Consider the following 20,653-nt stretch of genomic DNA (forward strand, 5'->3'; position numbering starts at 1 on the left):
AGATCCATTCTATGTGTCATATTTGATCATTTCGCGATATTGCCATATTTTTGCTGAAAGGATTTAGTAGAGAAAATCGACGATAAAGTTCGCAACTTTTGCTCGCTGATAAAAAAAAGCCTTGCCTGTACCGGAAGTAGCGTGACGTCACAGGAGCTAGGATTCCTCACAATTCCCCGTTGTTTACAATGGAGCGAGAGAGATTCGGACCGAGAAAGTGATGATTACACCATTAATTTGAGCGAGGATGAAAGATTCGTAGATGAGGAACGTTACAGTGAATGACTTGAGAGGCAGCGATGGACGTATCTTTTTTCGCTCTGACCGTAACTTAGGTACAAGCTGGCTCATTGGATTCCACACTCTCCTTTTTCTATTGTAGATCACAAATTTGTATTTTAAACCACCTCGGATACTATATCCTCTTGAAAATGAGAGTCGAGAACGCGAAATGGACATTCAGTGCCTTTTATCTCCACGACAATACATCGGCGAAATGCTTTAGCTACGAGCTAACGTGATAGCATCTTGCTTTAACTGCATATAGAAACAAAAGAAATAAACCCCTGACGGGAAGTATAGATAGAAAATCAACAATACTATTAAACCGTGGACATGTAAATACACGGTTAATGCTTTCCAGGCTGGCGAAGGTTAACAATGCTGTGCTAACGACGCCATTGAAGCTAACTTAGCAACCAGACTGCACAGAGCTATGCTAAAAACATTAGCTCTCCACCTACGCCAGCCAGCCCTCATTTGCTCATCAACACCCGTGCTCACCTGCGTTCCAGCGATCGGCAGAAGGACGAAGGACTTCACCCGATGCGTTTGGCGGCCCGGAGACGTAGGAAGTCAAGGTGAAGTCGGCGGCTAGCGCTCCAACAAAGTCCTCCTGGTTGTGTTGCTGTAGTCCGCTGCTAATACACTGATCCCACCTACAACTGTCTTCTTTGCAGCCTTCATTGTTCATTAAAAAAATTGCAAAAGATGTCCAGAATACTGTGGAATTATGAAATGAAAACAGAGCTTTTTGTATAGGATTCTACGGGGTACCATAACTTCCGTTACTCGGACTTCGTCACGCGCATACGTCATCATACCGCGACGTTTCAGCCGGATATTTCCCGGGAATTTTAAAATTGCACTTTATAAGTTAACCCGGCCGTATTGGCATGTGTTGCAATGTTAAGATTTCATCATTGATATATAAACTATCAGACTGCGTGGTCGGTAGTAGTGGCTTTCAGTAGGCCTTTAATATCTAAATGTCCTCCAATAAACACAAGTCTTCACAAAAGGTAAACATGGTAGGCTATAGGCTACTAAGAGCTAGCAACTACACAACAGCTAAGCACACACTAGCCTACAAAATACGTACATAAGTGTTCATAAATAACAAGTATTAAAAAATAGATACAATTATTTTACTGCCGTAAAACAGCAGAATAACTATTTGTTAAATTATTTTAGAATTTTTTTAGCTGCAGTGTTAGTACAAAAACTAATCAGCGCCCCAGTGTGGTTTAAAAGTAGGCCACAGATAAAGCTCTCAGCAGAAGCGGAAATAAATATTTTTAGACTGTAAATTGAACTGAAGTCTTTTTTAGTGCACGTGTTTGTTGTCAAATCCAACATTAACGAAGCAATGTTTCCGCACGTACCTGAGGAGCCTCAGGCGTGTCCAGTATGAGGTCGGGCAGCTCTTTGAGCATCTTGTCGAAGGCTCGGGCCATGTCGCTTTGGGTCAGCAGCTTCACGGACAAGTCGGACAGTAGACGGGAGGTCAGCTCTCGGTGGCTGGCTTTGCCTTCCAGGGACAAGGAGACGGCCACGGAGGAGAACTCGTACTTGTGGGGTCCCAGGTTGAGCCCCTTCAGTAGCATCTGATTGCACCAAAAATTGGACACTTCATTAGGCACAACTGCTTAGATGATCACCCTCCAATGCAGGAAAGCGGCACTTAAACAGAAATGTGAGTCATAACATAACAGAATCATGTAATATTTTGAAATCACGACCGGACACCTTTTGAGGTCCAGAGTATTGTATTAGCAATGTCTTACATCAGTGGTTCTCAAACTCTTTTCACTAAGTACCACCTCAGAAAAAAACATGGCTCTCCAAGTACCACCATAACGACCAACATTGAAATACAGCAGCCTAGTAGGCCTAGGTATTCATTAAAAACAAGGCAGAGCTTATATTTAACAAGTATTTTTAACGTTAGACACAATTTAAACAGTAACACTGTTTGAATACAGGAAAATAACACTATTGACTTAATCAAGTAATTATTTGGGCACTAGATAGAACCTGCGTACCACTACAGTCAGTGTCATGTATAAATAGAGTATGACCAACTAAACAGGCGCCATGTTTGCCACCACAGACGTGTGCGGCTGTGCCCAGAAGATGCATTGTTTTCCTCACAAAAGAAACTGTTGTAGAACGACGAAATATGTTTTTTGACGCACTCTGCTGTATATATTCATGCTGTAGGAGCCTAAATGCTGTTTGAGTTAATTTACATATTTTATGGAAGGTGCTTTATGTTTATTCAGCCAAAATAGGACCATTTACTTTATTTGCATGCTTAGAATAATTATTACATTTGTCTAAATAATTTGATGACGCATGATTGCATATATGGCGGAAGGATCCGTGTGGTAGGTTGGTTTTTGGACACAAGGTTTTATGGGTAATGGCAGTCAGGTGCGGGGGAATTGAGCCACATAGTTTTTTGACCTCACTCTTACTTTTTCTCACTCTTACTTTTTCTAACTCTTTTTACTGTAACAAACTCGCTTCATTTTGCCATTCATTTGTTCCCATGTCGTTATTGTTTTACATTTTTGAATGATTAAGTTCACAAGTAAACTATACAAAATGAAGAGGAGCGTCTGGAGTTTTGTTTGTTGTCGCCGCAGCAAGAGGAGCAGGAGAAAGTAGAGGAGCGTCAAGCTAAAGGCTTCATTAGGAATCTACACATGCAGTGTTTAGTGACCAGCTGGCTGTCTGACACACTTCCAACGACTCAATAAACGTTTAAAAAATACACAGAATGCCCCCCAAAAACGTATTCACTACTATTTTACTATAACTGCAATCATTCTAATCTCTTCTCATCTCATATTGTGCACCTTTTAACTTGTTCATGACTAAACGACTTCAGACATTCCATACCTGGACTTCTTTCGTATCTCCATGTTCAAAGTACTCCTGGACGATTGGGTTGACCAATTTTTCTAGTTCCTTCTCATCTACTTCGGGAACAACTGTTGCGTAAACTGTATCTCCCTTTAAAGGATAAAGAAAAGACACATTAGATATCGTTTTAAGAGACACAAAGAAGCTTTGCAAATCAAAATGCATTCAACACTATAGACATAGGTGGATAGTAACTGAATAAACAATAAGTTACTCACCAGTTATTGAATAGTTTTTCAGTAAATACTTTTACTCAAGTAATTATTTGGATGACTATGTTTTACTTTTAATTAAGTCTTTCTATTCTAAAGCAGGGCTTTGTAAATATTTTCTGTTACGCCAAACATTTTTCCTGTTGATTTGGGGTAAGTAATCCATTCAAGTCGAAATAGCTTGGCCTAGAGTTCCACATTTTGCAGCTTTGATTCACTTTCACCTCACTCTCTCGGCTTCTGTCTATTGCAACGTCTCACTCTTCCTCCGTGCTGGCTTCTAGAAGCAGCAGCTCATCCTCCGTATATTCAGCTTCAAAAAGATAAGGTTGAGAATCCTCATTTGTCCAAAAGTAGTCGTCTTTGTTGTTTACCGAATCTGCCTTGATTAGAAGGCACACACATGCCTTTGTTTTCGGAAGTAGGAACACATATTTGTTGACAGAAGTCGGAAGTGCGCTGTTAAGGAAACGGAAATCAATGTGCGGAGGAATTAGTTCCGGCAATGATTAAAATGGCCAAATTATTTGAGAAGGACTGCTCTAAATCAACATTACACTTTTACTTTTACTTTTACTCTACCCACCCCTGATTATAGATTTAACATTGTTTTGTCAAAAACAAAAATATGACGGCAGAAAATTTGACTCCCACTGGTAATTGTCAAGGAATCATCACTTCAAATTTAAGCATTTGGTTTTAGATTTAATTTCTGTATTTTGTACATGTGTGGTACAACATAGCCATGAGTCATTGAAACATGTAAAAAGCAGTATTATGAACAAATTTGAGAGAATAACCCCAAAAATATTAGATAACTTATGAAATCCTAATTGCACATAATCGCAACTCTCTTTTTATTATTGTGTTATGTGTGTGTGTGTATTATTGTGACAATATTACTCATTGGTTAACACTTGCTGTGATAATCATAAAATAACTTTAAAATAAATAGTAAATCAAACAAGTTCATTTAAAATTCATATTTTCAATAAATAATATATAACTGGGGAAATGAATGATCAATTGTATTATCGCGTAATTCTATGCCTCTGGTGGTTGCAGCCAAATAATGTACTCCATTTTGCCTCAACCGCTTCAAAACGACAATAAATTGCTAATAACTGTCACAATTCCTAATAATATACTCATTCTTAACATGCTTGGCTGGTCAAGCCTACAATAAAAGAGTTATCAGTACTCCACCAAATTTAACCTCAAGGTTTATCAGTACAATTTGGAATGTTTCCAAGGACAGGTTGACCTAATTGTCAGGGGATCCCCTTTCGCACTGTGGCATGTGCGCTCTACTTCCACACAGACAGACATCCAACATTCAAGGCCAAAATCAAACAGTTTTCAAACCGTTATCAACTTTTTTTCCCCCCTTTTCTTGCCCACAGAGGTTTCGTTCCCACTGCTGCCTTTCACCCGTCGCTTGATAACGAGATTAAACATTGAACGCTCACAGTCGGTTGACATGGGAAACGGCCATCTGGACCAAATAATTATATGCTCACATATTCATTCATTTTATATTCATTTGGTGCATCATTGGGGGCCCAAGGCCAACCTAGTCATTGGGGCCTCCCTCCCACATAACGAAAACAACATAGTAATTTGACTATACACAATATTGGGTTTAAGCAGGGGGGCCAAATAGGTTGGTATAGTGGGGACAATTACGAGGGCCCCAGACTGGCAGGTGTTAGGAGGGAGAGGGAAATCAGAGGGACACAGAATTCCTGACAGTGTCCCTGCTTTAAAGAAAACTAGTATGACAAGGATTAGACAAGACAGTGTTTCTCAATTATTATTATTATTTATCATCCGCGACTATTCGTGATGTGCGATACCACTGATTTTCTTACCGATTTGATACAGACACTTTGTGCAAATATACCAAATGTGTCTGGTCAAATTTAAAAAGTGAATTTAAAATGTCGCTGCTCTTGAGGAATCATCTTCGAACAAAATAAAATCACAAGGCGAAACAAATTATAGTGGTTTTCTGCACGGAATGTGTTCTTATTCATATTCAACGCTGCATGTAGTAGTGTCTCCAAATAGCCTACAATAAAAGGATACATATTTCGCTCCTTTAGAATACAGAGTGACTTGTTTTTACTTGCCAGTAATCTTCTTAAACAAAGTTTGCAATGGCTTTTTTATTGCAATTGCTATGTATAATTTAATGATACCTCGATTATGAATTATTTAGGAAACTTTACCTGAATAAATCCTATGTGAGATTAGAGTAGTGTCATATACTGTATTTTATGTATATATTTTTTTTGCCACCAATCTCTGTTCATTTAGACAAGATCCAAATGATTTAAGTTAATTTACAGTGTGTTCCTGATAAGGATATACATTATCTGAATGAACTAAAGTAGCAAAATGATCAAATATTTTGGTTTATGAATCGATAGTACAGTAGAGCATAAATATTTGGTATCGGCAGTATCGTTTTTCAGTATCAATCCGCACATCACTACAAACTATGAATAATATAATTTGTCTATTAAATTGTTATACGTACGCCTCTGCATAACATTGTATGCTTAACATTAAATAAAACGAAACATATATATAAATTAACTTACAACAAATAATAACTTATTGGCATTGTTTTAGTCTAACAGAAAATATTTGAAGTGCCTGTATTTGCCTAAAAAAAAAAAAAAAAAAATTAAACATTTTTTGACTGACCTAAGCCATTTGATACTGAAAAATACAATTAAACTCAATAAATAACAATACATTAAAATTGATCAGCAACTTTAACTCAGGAGCACAATATATAAGACACTTTTTTAACCAACAAATCAAAAAGGAAAAAAACTATTATCACTTTTTTTAATAAAAATGATGAAGTCAGGATTAATGGCTACAATGAGCATGTTTTGAATATGTTTTGTCTGGATGTTATTGAGGGTATAATGGGCGCAATAGAGGACCCTCCATCTGTCGACTCAATTGTTAGCTATTTATTTACGTTTTCAAATGCTTAAAAAAGCCAAGCATATGTGTTTTGTGTTATATAAGGATTGTGAATGATAAACAGCACATCTCTTTCTAATTCTTGTGTATTTCCAGTAAAAATTATCTGATAATATGGTCAGAGTCCAAAAGCGTTACTCCAGTGACGTGTTATCTACGAAAATTTGCTGAAGCTATTCAGAGCGGAACATTCAATATAGCAGACTGAATTTGTTGCATTTTGTGATATTTAGACAGTATTTTCACATACTTTGTGGATTTTAAATACAATTGGATATGGTTTAATGGATGGTATGAAACACATTTACGCATATAAACTTGTTATTCCACTCTACTGGTACTTTCAGTTAAAAAAAACAAAAAAACTATAGAAATAGGAAGGTTTAAGCGCAATATGTAGAATAGAAGCGACTGATGCTCCACAACGATCTCGACGTTGCATTTGTCACCAATGTTCATTCCCACTACCAAGGATGCGAAATAGTTTGTAAACGACAGTGAAGGCGGGTGCTCAGAAAAACACTGTCCCCCTGGCGTTTCAAAATAGAATTGAACGTCACATGGTGAACTCAGACAAGGAACTGAAAAACAATTAAAATGGCATTGGAGGGGACGGCATGGTGACTGCACAGGAGCATCATCTAGGTTTAAGAGGTTAAAGTGGAACCCTTGATTGATTGACTAATAGATAAAGAGGTGTGTCCCAATATTGATATTCATACATATTTCTGACCTGAGCAGATTCATCGTAGTTGGGGTCGTGCGCATCAGGTTCCTCCATCTCATAAACCATACCGGCAGCGCCCCAAACTCCTTTACCACCCGCTCCACCTAGAAGTACAGCAAAAAAACAAAAATATATTCTTAATGGTAAATAATAGGAACACATGGGAACTCCAAAGGGATAAACTGAAAACTCAGCAGAATGGCAATTGTGTGTATTAAAGTGTCTGAAATGCATAATTAAATATATATACAGTCGTTTCAGTGTATTTTGCATGCTGCAAAAGGTACATTAGGGCCATATCGTATTATTCTGAGGTGTCACAATCATATATTGATATCCGCAAAAAAAAATTATGGGATGATATCGGCTTGCATCTAAAATCTTTTTTAATTTTATTTGTGGAACATTCAGCAGTCAGTTAACATCTAAATATCCTCCAATAAGCATAAAATGTTGCTCTTTGGAGTTATTTACAAAAGGTAAACATGGGTAGGCTGCAGGCTACTTGGAACGCATAGCTCCCAGCTAAGCAGACAAATTATCAAATAATTATAGTTTAAATATTTCAAATAAATAATTATAGCAATATCTGTATTGCATCGGTAGTGACAAAGTTGAATCTGGACACCTCGAGTGAACAGGTTACATTTAGACGTTTAAAATTATAATTTTATGCTTCAGGCATTTAAAAAATGGGTTAAACTATGTTTACTGCAGTAAATCATAGGATATTGAATATTACTTACAGATACAAAGTCTCCAAGGCAGAAGCATATTAGAAAGTACCCAATAAGAAACGTGTCTGCATCATTCAATTTACTGTACCTTGAGCTTAAATTAAGGAATTGTTCTGGTTGTTCTGCACTTTTTTTGGAATTTTGCCTACAATTCACAATTCTTACGAGAGACAAGAACCCATTTCTTTTTTTATTGCATTTTAACTCATTAATAAAAGTCAATAAAAGTCCGCTGACAATAGGGCCAATGGGAACCATGACATCAATGTGTCTATTCTGACCATAAAACCCAATAAATAACCTTTCAAAAAGCGCCAACAGCACTCCATTTACATTTCGTGACTTGAGTATTATCAAGTATTAGCGATACTTATAATAAGCGCTAATGTTAAAGACCTACATTTAGAGAGCAGTAGTCAGAGAGAGGGAACTTTTTTATGTTGCAATATTGACATCCTCCGCTGGTGAGCTGCTTTCTCGCCTCGGAGCTCATGAAAGTTATTTCTAAATCATTAATAGCGTCTCTCACCTTGATAGCAAAATTATGTGGACATAAACTGACAAGTTGGTCAACTTTGACAGCCAATTTAGACCCAGGGAGGCGAGAGAGACACACGCAAGTCGCTGGTTTGCACCCAATCTTTTTTTTAATTAAACCCTTTGAGAGGATTATGAGTCATTCTTCTTCTAAACGGGAATATATGAACATCCTAAAACTTGGTCTCCCAGTGAGAACAGACATTGTACAGTAAGTGATGTTTTCTTATGTTTGTTTGCTCTCATGAAGTGTGCAGTGAGTAATAATCAGTGATGTTGTTGAAGGGGATAGCAAACGTTATGATACATCTGGAAAATGAATACACTGCCGTATGCTTAATATAGGCAAAATACATAAATATTACGTTATTATGAATGTGCCTGTTACTACATTACATATATACTTAAAGGCCTACTGAAAGCCACTACTACCGACCACGCAGTCTGATAGTTTATATATCAATGATGAAATCTTAACATTATAACACATGCCAATACGGCCGGGTTAACTTATAAAGTGACATTTTAAATTTGCCGCTAAACTTCCGGTTCGAAACGCCTCTGAGGATGACGTATGCGCGTGACGTGGCCCGGCGAACACGGGTATGCCTTCCACATTGAAGTCGATACGAAAAAGCTCTGTTTTCATTTCATAATTCCACAGTATTCTGGACATCTGTGTTCGTGAATCTGTTTCAATCATGTTCATTGCATTATGGAGAAGGAAGCCAAGCAAGCAAAGAAGAAAGTTGTCGGTGCGAAATGGACGTATTTTTCGAACGTAGTCAGCCACAACAGTACACAGCCGGCGCTTCTTTGTTTACATTCCCGAAAGATGCAGTCAAGATGGAAGAACTCGGATAACAGAGACTCTAACCAGGAGGACTTTTGATTTGGATACACAGACGCCTGTAGAGAACTGGGACAACACAGACTCTTACCAGGATTACTTTGATTTGGATGACAAAGACGCAGACGTGCTACTGTGAGTATGCAGCTTTGGCTTTTTTTTGCGTATGTACGTAACTTTTTTAAAATATATAAGCTTTATGAACCTTGGGTTAGGTGAACGGTCTTTTGGGCTGAGTGATTGTGTGTGTTGATCATGTGTTTGAATTGTATTGGCGTGTTCTATGGAGCTAGGAGCTAGCAGAGGAGCTAGCATAACACGTACCGTACCTACGTGCGCGTCACGTACGTAACTTTTTAAAAATATATAAGCTTTATGAACCTTGGATTAGGTAAACGGTCTTTTGGGCTGAGTGATTGTGTGTGTTGATCATGTGTTTGAATTGTATTGGCGTGTTCTATGGAGCTAGGAGCTAGCAGAGGAGCTAGCATAACACATACCGTACCTACGTGCGCGTCACGTACGTAACTTTTTAAAAATATATAAGCTTTATGAACCTTGGGTTAGGTGAACGGTCTTTTGGGCTGAGTGATTGTGTGTGTTGATCAGGTGTTTGAATTGTATTGGCGTGTTCTATGGAGCTAGGAGCTAGCAGAGGAGCTAGGAGCTAGCATAACAAACACGCAGGTGTTATTATGCAGGATTAATTTGTGGCATATTAAATATAAGCCTGGTTGTGTTGTGGCTAATAGAGTATATATATGTCTTGTGTTTATTTACTGTTGTAGTCATTCCCAGCTGAATATCAGGTCACCCCCGGCTCTCACAGCATCTTCCACTCCCCACTAGTCCTTCACTTGCACTTTCCTCATTTAAAAATATTTCATCCTCGCTCAAATTAATGGGGAAATTGTCGCTTTCTCGGTCCGAATCTCTCTCACTTCATGCGGCCATCATTGTAAACAATAGGGAACTTTGCGTATATGTTCAACTGACTACGTCACGCTACTTCCGGTAGGGGCAAGCCTTTTTTTTATCAGATACCAAAAGTTGCAATCTTTATCGTCGTTGTTCTATACTAAATCCTTTCAGCAAAAATATGGCAATATCGCGAAATGATCAAGTATGACACATAGAATAGATCTGCTATCCCCGTTTAAATAAAAAAAATTCATTTCAGTAGGCCTTTAAGAGCATGCATTTAAAACCTTCATAGTGGCTTTTTGATGTTTTTTAGAGTGCTTTATAGACTCCCGTTGGCTACATTGTTAGCTGATTTTTGCTAACGTTTATTTACATTTAAGAATACATAAAAAAAGAAAAACATATGCGTTCTTGTCTTACATGAGGATAGTGAATGATAAGCAAACTTTAAAAAAAAAGTGCAGTTCCCCTTTAAGGTCCATTACAGACAGTTAATAATAAATAGGTTCATGTTTTTTAACTACCATTGTACTCATTTTGAGTCATTTCGACTAAGCCGGGGGTCGGCAACCCGCTGCCCTAGAGCCACCCTAGTTGTCCCCCGGAGTTTTATCAAAAATGTATGAAAATGGAAAAAGATGAGGGAAAAATATATATTTTTTGTTTTAATATGATTTCTGTAGGTTGACAAACATGACACAAACCTTCCTAATTGTTAAAAATCCCACTGTTTATTTTAAACATGCTTCACTGATGAGTATTTGGTGAGCGCCGTTTTGTCTTACTAATTTTGGTGGACCTTGAACGCACCGTAGTTAGTTTATATGTACAAGTTTAACAGAGGCTTCCACAGTAAGACCTTTTTTAGCCACTCCTCCTTTGTCTCATTTTGTCCACCAAACTTTTTAAGTTGTGCGAGAATGCACAAAAGTGAGCTTCATTGATGTTTTTGACTTGTTGGAGTGCTAATCAGGCATATTTGGTCAGTGCATGACTGCGAGCTAATTGATGCTGACATGCTATTTAGGCTAGCTGTGTGTACATATTGCATCATTATACGTTGTCTGTAGGTATATTTGAGATCATTGAATTTCCTTTACTTATGTCCTCTGTGTATTCAATTTATATTTGCATGTCTCATGACACATTATCTGTATGTAATATTGACTGCATTTCTGATAGTTGTTTGTGTGCCATGTTGTTCCAGACCATAGCAAATGTGACCCAGTTTACAAAGATTGTAATAAATCCATTAGAAGAAAATAGCCTGCCGTTTCCTTTTCACTTGGACACACACATCTATACCTTTGGCCATTCTACGCCAGTAATTTCCAGAAGTTATCTTACCCTCCGAGAAGCCTCCGTTTTACTAATGTTTTCCAATGTTTCAAAAATGTGTAGAGTAAATATTAAATTTCAACACCCTGTGTTGCCTTCAGTATAAGACTTATATAAGGCTTTTAATTTTTTTGCGGCTTCAGACAGATTTTTTTTAAAATTTTGGTCCAATATAGCTCTTTCAACATTTTGGGTTGCCGACCCCTGCCCTAAGCAAACCTTTTTTAACATTCAATGCTACAAAATAATACAAATATGTATGATTCCTGTTGATATCGTATTGGATCAATATTAGTACCAGCCAATACTCAAGCAGGGTATCAGAAGTGAACAATTTGTATTGAGATACTCCTAATTAGAGATGTCCGATAATGGCTTTTTTGCTGATATTCGATATTGTCCAACTCTTAATTACCGACTCCGATATCAACCGATACCAATATATACAGTCGTGGAATTAACACATTATTATGCCTAATTTTGTTGTGAAGCTCCGCTGGATGCATTAAACAATGTAACAAGGTTTTCCAAAATATATCAACTCAAGTTATGGAAAAAAATGCCAACATGGCACTGCGATATTTATTATTGAAGTCACAAAGTGCATTATTTTTTTTAACATGCCTCAAAACAGCAGCTTGGAATTTGGGACATGCTCTCCCTGAGAGAGCATGAGGAGGTTGAGGTGGGCGGGATTGGGGGGGGGGCGGGGTAGAGGTGGGGGTTAGGCGTAGCGGGGGTGTATATTGTAGGGTCCCGGAAGAGTTAGTGCTGCAAGGTGTTCTGGGTATTTGTTCTGTTGTGTTTATGTTGTGTTACGGTGCGGATGTTCTCCCGAAATGTGTTTGTCATTCTTGTTTAGTGTGGGTTCACAGTGTGGCACATATTTGTAACAGTGTAAAAGTTGTTTATACGGTCACTCTGTGTGACCTGTATGGCTGTTGACCAAGTATGCTTTGCATTCACTTGCGTGTGTGTGAAAAGCCGTAGATATTATGTGATTGGGCCGGCACGCAAAGACAGTGCCTTTAAGGTTTATTGGCGCTCTGTATTTCTCCCTACGTCCGTGTACCACTCCGTACAGCGTCGTTTTAAAAAGTCATAAATTTAACTTTTTGAAAACGATACCGATAATTTCTGATATTACATTTTAAAGCATTTATCAGCCGATAATATCGGACATCTCTACTCCTAATATTATGTTAAATTAACAAACTACAATAAACAATTGTTCATGAAAAAAATATAACGATTGTTTTTGTTAAACTTTTCGCATAGAAATTCCATCCTTTGGCAATTTCACATTTTTTTATGCGTCTTACCAGAAAGCACTTTTTGCAAAATTCAAGCTCCTGATTAGCTAATCTGGCTATAGCACCACCTTCTGCTTCGGCATGCACTGTGCATCATTTTAATACAACGGTTTTGTAAGCAAGTCCGTAAACATGTGAGAAAAACATAAAAACGTGTTAGTGGAGGTTGTCTATTTGTGTCAAGTACCTTTTTTCGGCAGGCCCCTGCCTTTGCCTGTTCTAGATTTGCGGTCATTGGTGCAGACCTTTCCTTTCGGACTGTGGGGGTCGCCTCCAGTGGCGTCCCCCGACTCCGAGAGGGACTCGCTGGTGGAGTTTCGGGACGAGGTCTTGCGCAGGCGCCGCTTGGCTTTGGCTTTGAGACGCGCCTCGTGAAGGGCTTTCTCCTGGGGCGTCCAGTTGCCGTTCACCTCCGCCTCGTTCAGTTCGTCGTCGTCATCGTCGTAGGCCCGCGCCGCCTCTTCCTGCTTGTTGTCCTGAGAGAGCTTCCCTGCGAGCGGACAGAAGACCATACCATGGCTGTTAACAAACCTGTTTGCAGAGTGGGGGGGTCTTGAGTTGCAATGTTGCCCTGGGAGACAAACTGCCACATTTCAGTTGAACCACTTAGTGTGAAGATGGTACTGATAGCCGACTTGTTTGACGTGTCTGTCAGCACAGTTATGGCATCCAAACTAACGAAGGAACTTATCGCACCACTTCTTCTTTTTTTTTTTTTTAGCATTTTCTACTCATCTGCCCCATGAAAAGCAATCTCTGCTCAAATGAAACCACCGATTGCAGTCATTTGGTGCATTTTCCACTTGAAATGTCAGATAGCAGGATGATTGTTTAGTAAAAAAACATGAAAAGCGAAACAAATATGGGGAGTGAGTGCTTTTAGATGGGAGGGGTACGTGCTTTCATTTTAGAGTGTCCAATAAGACAGGGCTGCAGTTATTGATTATTTTAGAAATCTATTGCTTAGTTTGTTCGATTAATCGGATAAAACTCACGTTATAGCCTTAATGCGTACTTGGCCTGTAATGAGAATATTTTCTAACCTTGGGACAGAGTGAACTGCACAGGAAGTCTCCCTTCTTGTGCAGCACATTATGTACAAACAGAGCAATGAATACACTCTGTGTTTTCTATCTTTTCAAATGCACACATTGTACCTCATTTAGGTTCTGGAAGAAAAGGAACCAAGAACAAGACAAGGGAAGAGTGGACAGATGTGTAGTTAACTTTTGGTTTTGATCTCCGCCAAGGTAGCGCAGCAAGATGGACGAACGCATAGGTGGGGAGCGACCATTTACAGGGCATGCCCCAAACTTGAGACAGCTTCATCCCAGCCTTTTGAATAAAATAATCTGGGAGAACTCTTCCCTGTAAAAGGGAAAATACGAACAAGCCGGAATAAACTAAAATGTTTCTGCTTGCCGAGACCTCTATTCTTTTTTCTAAAAAAAAGGTATTTGGCCACCCATCCAAATGATCAGAATCAGGTGTCCTAATCACCTGGTCCAGCCACAGTTGTATAAAATCAAGCACTTAGGCAAGGAGACTGTTTCTACAAACATTTGTGAAAGAATGAGCCGCTCTCAGGAGCTCAGTGATTTACAGTGTGGAACTGTCATAGGATGCCACCTGTGCAACAAATCCAGTCGTGAAATGTCCTCGCTCCTAAATATTCCAAACTCAACTGTCGGCTTTATGATAAGAAAATGGAAGAGTTTGGGAACAACAGCAAGTCAGCCACCAAGTGGTAGGTCACGTAAACTGACAAAGGGGTCAGTGGATGCTGAAGCGCATAGTGCAAAGACTTTCTGCACAGTCAGTTGCTACAGAGCTCCAAACTTCATGTGACCTTCCAATTAGCCCACGTACAGTACGCAGAGAGCTTCATGGAATGGGTTTTCATGGCCGACCAGCTGCATCTAAGCCATACATCACCAAGTCCAATGCAAAGCGTCGGATGCAGTGGCGTAAAGCATGTCACAACTGGACTCTAGAGCCTTCTCTGGAGTGATGAATCACATTTTTCCATCTGGCAATCTGATGGACGAGTCTGGGTTTGGATGTTGCCAGCAGAACGGTACATTTCTAACTGCATTGTGCCGAGTGTGAAATTTGGTGGAGGAGGAATTATGGTGTGGGGTTGTTTTTCAGGAGCTGGGCTTGGCCCCTTAGTTCCAGCTAAAGGAACTTTGAATGCTCCAGGATACCAAACATTTTTGGACAATTACATGCACCCAACCTTGTGGGAACAGTTTGGAGCGGGCCCCTTCCTCTTCCAACATGACTGTGCACCAGTGCACAAAGCAAGGTCCATTAAGACATGGATGACTGAGTCTGGTGTGGATGAACTTGACTGGCCTGCACAGAGTCCTGACCTGAACCCGATAGAACACCTTTGGGATGAATTAGAACGGGGACTGAGAGCCAGGTCTTCTCGACCTCACCAATGCGCTTTTGGGGAGAGACGCTAATCAGGTAACAGTATCAACTATCAAATTTGGTTGGCCAATTTGTTGTCTCGCGGTTGATTCTTGTCAATAAAACAAGAAAAGTCACCTTGACAGTATGGCAGTCTTTTGTATTTTTTTTTTTTTCAAACAGACCGTAGAGCTTAGCTGCACTCACCTCTTTTCTTTTCTTCCAACCCTCTTCCGTTCCCTATTCGGGTCTACAGAAACAGGTAGGAAATAAATTGCGGGACTGTACAAATAAAATAAATTACAAGACACAAAAAATCTGCTACTTTAAAATAGTCATTTGGTCAAATAATATATAAATAATAACAAATTATTGCATACTTAAATGGGAATAACAGACATAATTAACATAATAACTTAACCTGCAGAAAATACTTCACCTTTCTTCATGTTTACATTTTCACACTTTGCACTAATAATTACACTTAAGCATTTCTTACATATTCTTTATTTTTGCACCTTCATTTTAGAAGGTTTTTGTTGAGTGTTCAATGTGATTTTAGAATTGTGTGTCAATGCTTGTGTTGACATCACCTTTTTTTCTGCCTTTAATTGTTGAGGGGATTAAAATCAGAGGATGTCTACATTTTAAATGAAAATGTTTACATTTAATATATTTTTCTCCTGGTCCTTATTTTCGGTAGGTCATAAAAAAATACCAATAATTATCTATATCGACCGGATTAAAACACTTATAATATTTTCTGGACCATAGGGCGCACCGGATTATAAGGCGCACTGCCGATGAGCGGGTCTATTCAGGTATTTTTTCATACAAAAGGCGCACCGGCTTATAAGGCGCATTAAAGGAGTCATATTATGATTTTTTTTCTAAATTGAAAACACTTCCTTGTGGTCTACATAACATGTGATGTGGTTCTTTGGTCAAAATGTTGCATATATTATGTTTAACAGACTATCTTTAAATCGCTTTCTGACAGTCTCATCAGGATGAGCCGTTTTGTGGACGGTCTTATTTACGTGGTTCACCTTCGACAGCGTCTTCTCCCCTTCATCTTTGTTGTAGGACGGGAGTTAAGTGTCAAAAGATGGAGCTAACTGTTTTAATGACATTCAGACTTTACTTAAATCAACAACGGAGCAGCATCTTCTCATCTGTAGCTCACTAGTGCAACAACGCCGGAAATGTGTCCCGTGAAAAACAATCCGACCGGAACTCTAATAACTAAAGTTCTGCGGGGTGAATTATGTATAATATAAGATACAGATACAAGTTAGAACTTTATGCTACTTTATATTAGAAATGGCAACCGCAGAGGGTGAACGCCCCATAACAAGAAGATTGTTAAAAAGAAGAAGCTTATCGACTACGGCATCACCACTGACTACAGTGGCGGACGTGCGCAAATTTTCAGTACTTACGCAGATCTCAAATACACATCAGTAGGTACCAGAAGGTAAGAAAAGGTGGTTTTGCATAATATTGTGAAACAAAACAATGGGTGCCATTTTGCGGTCCTTATACACACACCATAGTAATACCTGTATCTCTGACTACGGTAGCCGTAAAGGGCCGACAATCCATCAAGCGGTGCGGCTTCAAAGTCATACTAAAACATTCCGACAGATTTTTGAGTGCCGTGTGTAATGTTCTTTATTTTCAATGGAACATTTAAAGTTTTGGTGTTTACTGGCGTCATATTGCAGTCTACACAGATCTCTTATGTGTGACTGCCATGTACTGGTCACACTTATTACACCATGTACCAAATAAAATTGCTTTGAGGTTGGTAAGCACAACCAGAATCGTTCCCTACATTAGGCGCACCGGGTTATAAGGCGCACTGTCGATTTTTGAGAAAATTAAAGGATTTTAAGTAGAGATGTTCGATAATATCGGCAGATAAATGCTTTAAAATGTAATATCGGAAATTATCGGTATCGTTTTTTTTGGTTTTTTATCTGTATCGTTTTTTTCTTTATTAAATCAACATAAAAAACACAAGATACACTTACAATTAGTACACCAACCCAAAAAACCTCCCTCCCCCATTTACACTCATTCACACAAAAGGGTTGTTTCTTTCTCTTATTAATATTCTGGTTCCTACATTATATATCAATATATATCAATACAGTCTGCAAGGGATACAGTCCGTAAGCACACATGATTGTGCGTGCTGCTGGTCCACTAATAGTACTAACCTTTAACAGTTAATTTTACTCATTTTCATTAATTACTAGTTTCTATGTAACTGTTTTTATATTGTTTTACTTTCTTTTTTATTCAAGAAAATGTTTTTAATTTATTTATCTTATATATTTTTTTATTTTAAAAAGGACCTTATCTTCACCATACCTGGTTGTCCAAATTAGGCATAATAATGTGTTAATTCCACGACCGTATATATCGGTATCGGTTGATATCGGTATCGGTAATTAAGAGTTGGACAATATCGGAATATCGGATATCGACAAAAAGCCATTATCGGACATCCCTAATTTTAAGTGCGTCTTATAGTCCGAAAAATACAGTACATGGTGATACAGTTTTCAGCCATATCGCCCAGCCCTCAGGAATCGTAAACAAAATGATTCTCAGCAATCCAAACACTTGTACAGAACCGGTTTACGGTTCCCACCCCTAATTTCCGATGTTGTCATAGTTTTGACTGACGGATTCATCCACCTTGCATTATTTCCTGTTCAATACGTTTTAAGACTTAGAACATGAAAGTCAATGGAACAGATTGTGCTTGAACACAGTCCAACGTCCTCCCGCATTTACAGTACATGTCAATGGCTGAAGCTACAGTGTTTGTTTAGGTGGCTTGTTTAAAAAACACTGGTTGAGTTCTAGGAACGTGTGCACACGTGTGAGAAGCAACAACAGGCGGAAGTGGCGTGTTCTTGCAGGCGTGGGAGGAGGCATGGAGCACATGGCGAAGAAATGCTGACGCCTGTTTTTTTTTTTATTATCATATTACCCCCGCCACTCCTTGCACGCTTTGCTCATAGCAGCTGACCTGACTACATATGGTATGGTAGGGATCATAGCGGGTCACATGACTGGTTTGCAGGAGGGTGGAGTGGGGTAATAAATACTTATGCACAGGCCTAAAGGATAGTGAGAGCTCTTCTGGAGCAAGAGATTACAGGTCGCATTGCTCGAGAGAGAGTATGGGAAGAAGTCCAAACCACAACTAAAGCCATGCCCAGGACTTCTAGGAAAACATTTGCACTGTATATAAACTGCAGTCACAAAATAAATCATTCAACTCTTTACGGCCACACCCGATGCCTTCAGAGTGCGTAAACAACTGCCCATGTGTCGCCGCCTCCCGCTACAGTTGGTCCTCCCCTCCCATATGTAGGTCACAAGGCCGTAAATTAGGAACCGACCCAACGCCCTGTGCCAAAACACGCAGCCGACCAATCACAGTACAGTAGAAAACCGAGAAGGAAGAAAAAGTTCCGCCAAAACAGGACTTGGACAACTCGTGTTGAAAAGTGAAGCCAGGCAAACTTTTATATGTTACCTTCATATAAGATGGGACTATGTTAACAGTGCAGGGCCTCTGCAAGCATTTAAATCAAACACATCAATATCAATGTTCTTTATGCATTATTGATCTATGGAAGGCTCCAATTAATTCACATCAAATATTCCACTTTAAAGTATTTTGGGGGGAAATATTGCATATTTTGTGTTTGCAATAAAAAAACAACTTTTCTATGACAAAAAGGGCATTTAACAAACCAAAAAAGTTTAAAAAAATAAATAAATAAATAAAAACTTATAATTGACAGATCTGAAATTGATCTAGAGATTTAAGTAAAAAAATAAATTGTCTGACTTTAACACTTTAATGAGTGGGGCCCCTTTGAATCCCTAAACTTTGTTTAACTCATTGCTCAAAATATAATGAATCAAAATGAATGTTTACAGATTGACCTATTTAACGTTTCACTTACTTTACATCAAATATTCTACTTTGAAACTATTTAGGGAAAATGTTGCACAGTTTGTGTTTTTGCCATTAAAACAGGGTTTTCTTTAACCTAAAGGACATAAAACCTAAAAACCAAAACGTTATATCGACAGACAGGTCTGAAGTTGTTCTAGAGATGTAATAAGCTTTGGTGGGGAAAAAAAATACAGTGGAAAGGGGATTCATAAGGCCCCATTCGTCACAGTTGACCTGATACATGAAACGTGACAACCCCAGGTGGAAAATGTCTTACGGCTGTGCGTGTAAAAGAGTGATTTTGTCCATTTTGTGTTGAGGTGTTCATCATCCAATCCCATGTTGGGAGTGCATTTTAATAAAATGCACTTAAAGGTAATAAAAAACTATTTGTATTTGCAGTTAATCTTGATTCAATGTTTTAATAGTTTGACAGTCCTACTTTTTTGTAATAATAAAATATAAATATTAAAAAACCCACAGTACACAACTTGCAGATAACTAGGATTACCCAACCATCTCGCAGTATTTTTGATACCATTTAGGGCAGGGGTGTCAAAACTAATTTTAGCTCAGGGGCCGCAAGCAGGAAAATCTATTCCCAAGTGGGCTGGAATGGTAAAATCATGGCACGATAACTTAAAAATAAAGACAACTCCAGGTTGATGACTTTGTTTTACTTTGGCCAAAAGTAGAAAAAGCACATTAAGAAAACATACAAATCACAAATAATCCAAGTTTGTTGAAAATTCTGAGGAAATTGGTGCCGTTTAAAAAAACCCAGTGAGCTTAGACTTTGTCTCAGTGTATCTACAAAGACAGGATTAAAACTTTAAGTCACAGTCTTTCTGGGATTGAACAAAAAACACAACATGTAAACTCTTCGAGGTATCAAATACCTCCTTTGTCATGTCCACGTATCAATCCAGTGCTAACTCAACATACCGTAAGAAACGGAGGTAAAAACTATTCAAAAGGGTTAAGTTCACTTTTCTCGTGTTTGACAGACATTTTGGGGCAACTAGGGTGCCAAATGACGATGTGTTCGAAGCAGAAGACATAAAACGGCAGGTTTTAAGTTTCATGTGGGTTGAGGAGGAGGAGCCACAGTCCCCCTTTACTGTGTACCTCTTGCTTGGCCCCGGTATAAACCGTTTGCTTGCCTAGCAGAATTGCTATTGTGACATCCAGTGGACACATTTAGAACAGCAGTTTCTTTTGTTTACAAAAAAAAAAAAAAGCAGCTCATTTTAATACTTGGCAAACTCATCACCACTGCTTTATGTTTTTGCTGTTCTTACATAGACGTGTTTTAGACTTACTCATCTCGCAGCAACTACTTGAAATTTCACACTAACTTAGCAGCATTTTAAAACACTCCTTAATTAAAAGACTA

General features: G+C 38.6%; 2 protein-coding genes across 2 annotated transcripts in view; both read right to left on the minus strand.

The window, feature by feature from the left end:
• The window catches only part of LOC133634101 (programmed cell death protein 4-like), a 175,145-nt gene that overhangs the window by 152,411 nt on the left and 2,081 nt on the right, over positions 1 to 20,653 (minus strand). The gene's annotated exons all lie outside the window — the stretch shown is intronic.
• The window catches only part of pdcd4a (programmed cell death 4a), a 37,969-nt gene that overhangs the window by 15,463 nt on the left and 1,853 nt on the right, over positions 1 to 20,653 (minus strand). Inside the window, exons 2-5 of the mRNA XM_062027099.1 lie at positions 13,039 to 13,341; positions 7,159 to 7,256; positions 3,187 to 3,300; positions 1,665 to 1,886 (exon numbers count right to left, since the gene is read on the minus strand). Coding sequence (XP_061883083.1) covers positions 1,665 to 1,886; positions 3,187 to 3,300; positions 7,159 to 7,256; positions 13,039 to 13,341 — 737 coding nt within the window. The remainder of the gene's footprint in view (positions 1 to 1,664; positions 1,887 to 3,186; positions 3,301 to 7,158; positions 7,257 to 13,038; positions 13,342 to 20,653) is intronic.

This window comes from Entelurus aequoreus, linkage group LG18 (genome assembly GCF_033978785.1).
Source record: "Entelurus aequoreus isolate RoL-2023_Sb linkage group LG18, RoL_Eaeq_v1.1, whole genome shotgun sequence".
NCBI classification, from domain to species: Eukaryota; Metazoa; Chordata; class Actinopteri; order Syngnathiformes; family Syngnathidae; genus Entelurus; species Entelurus aequoreus.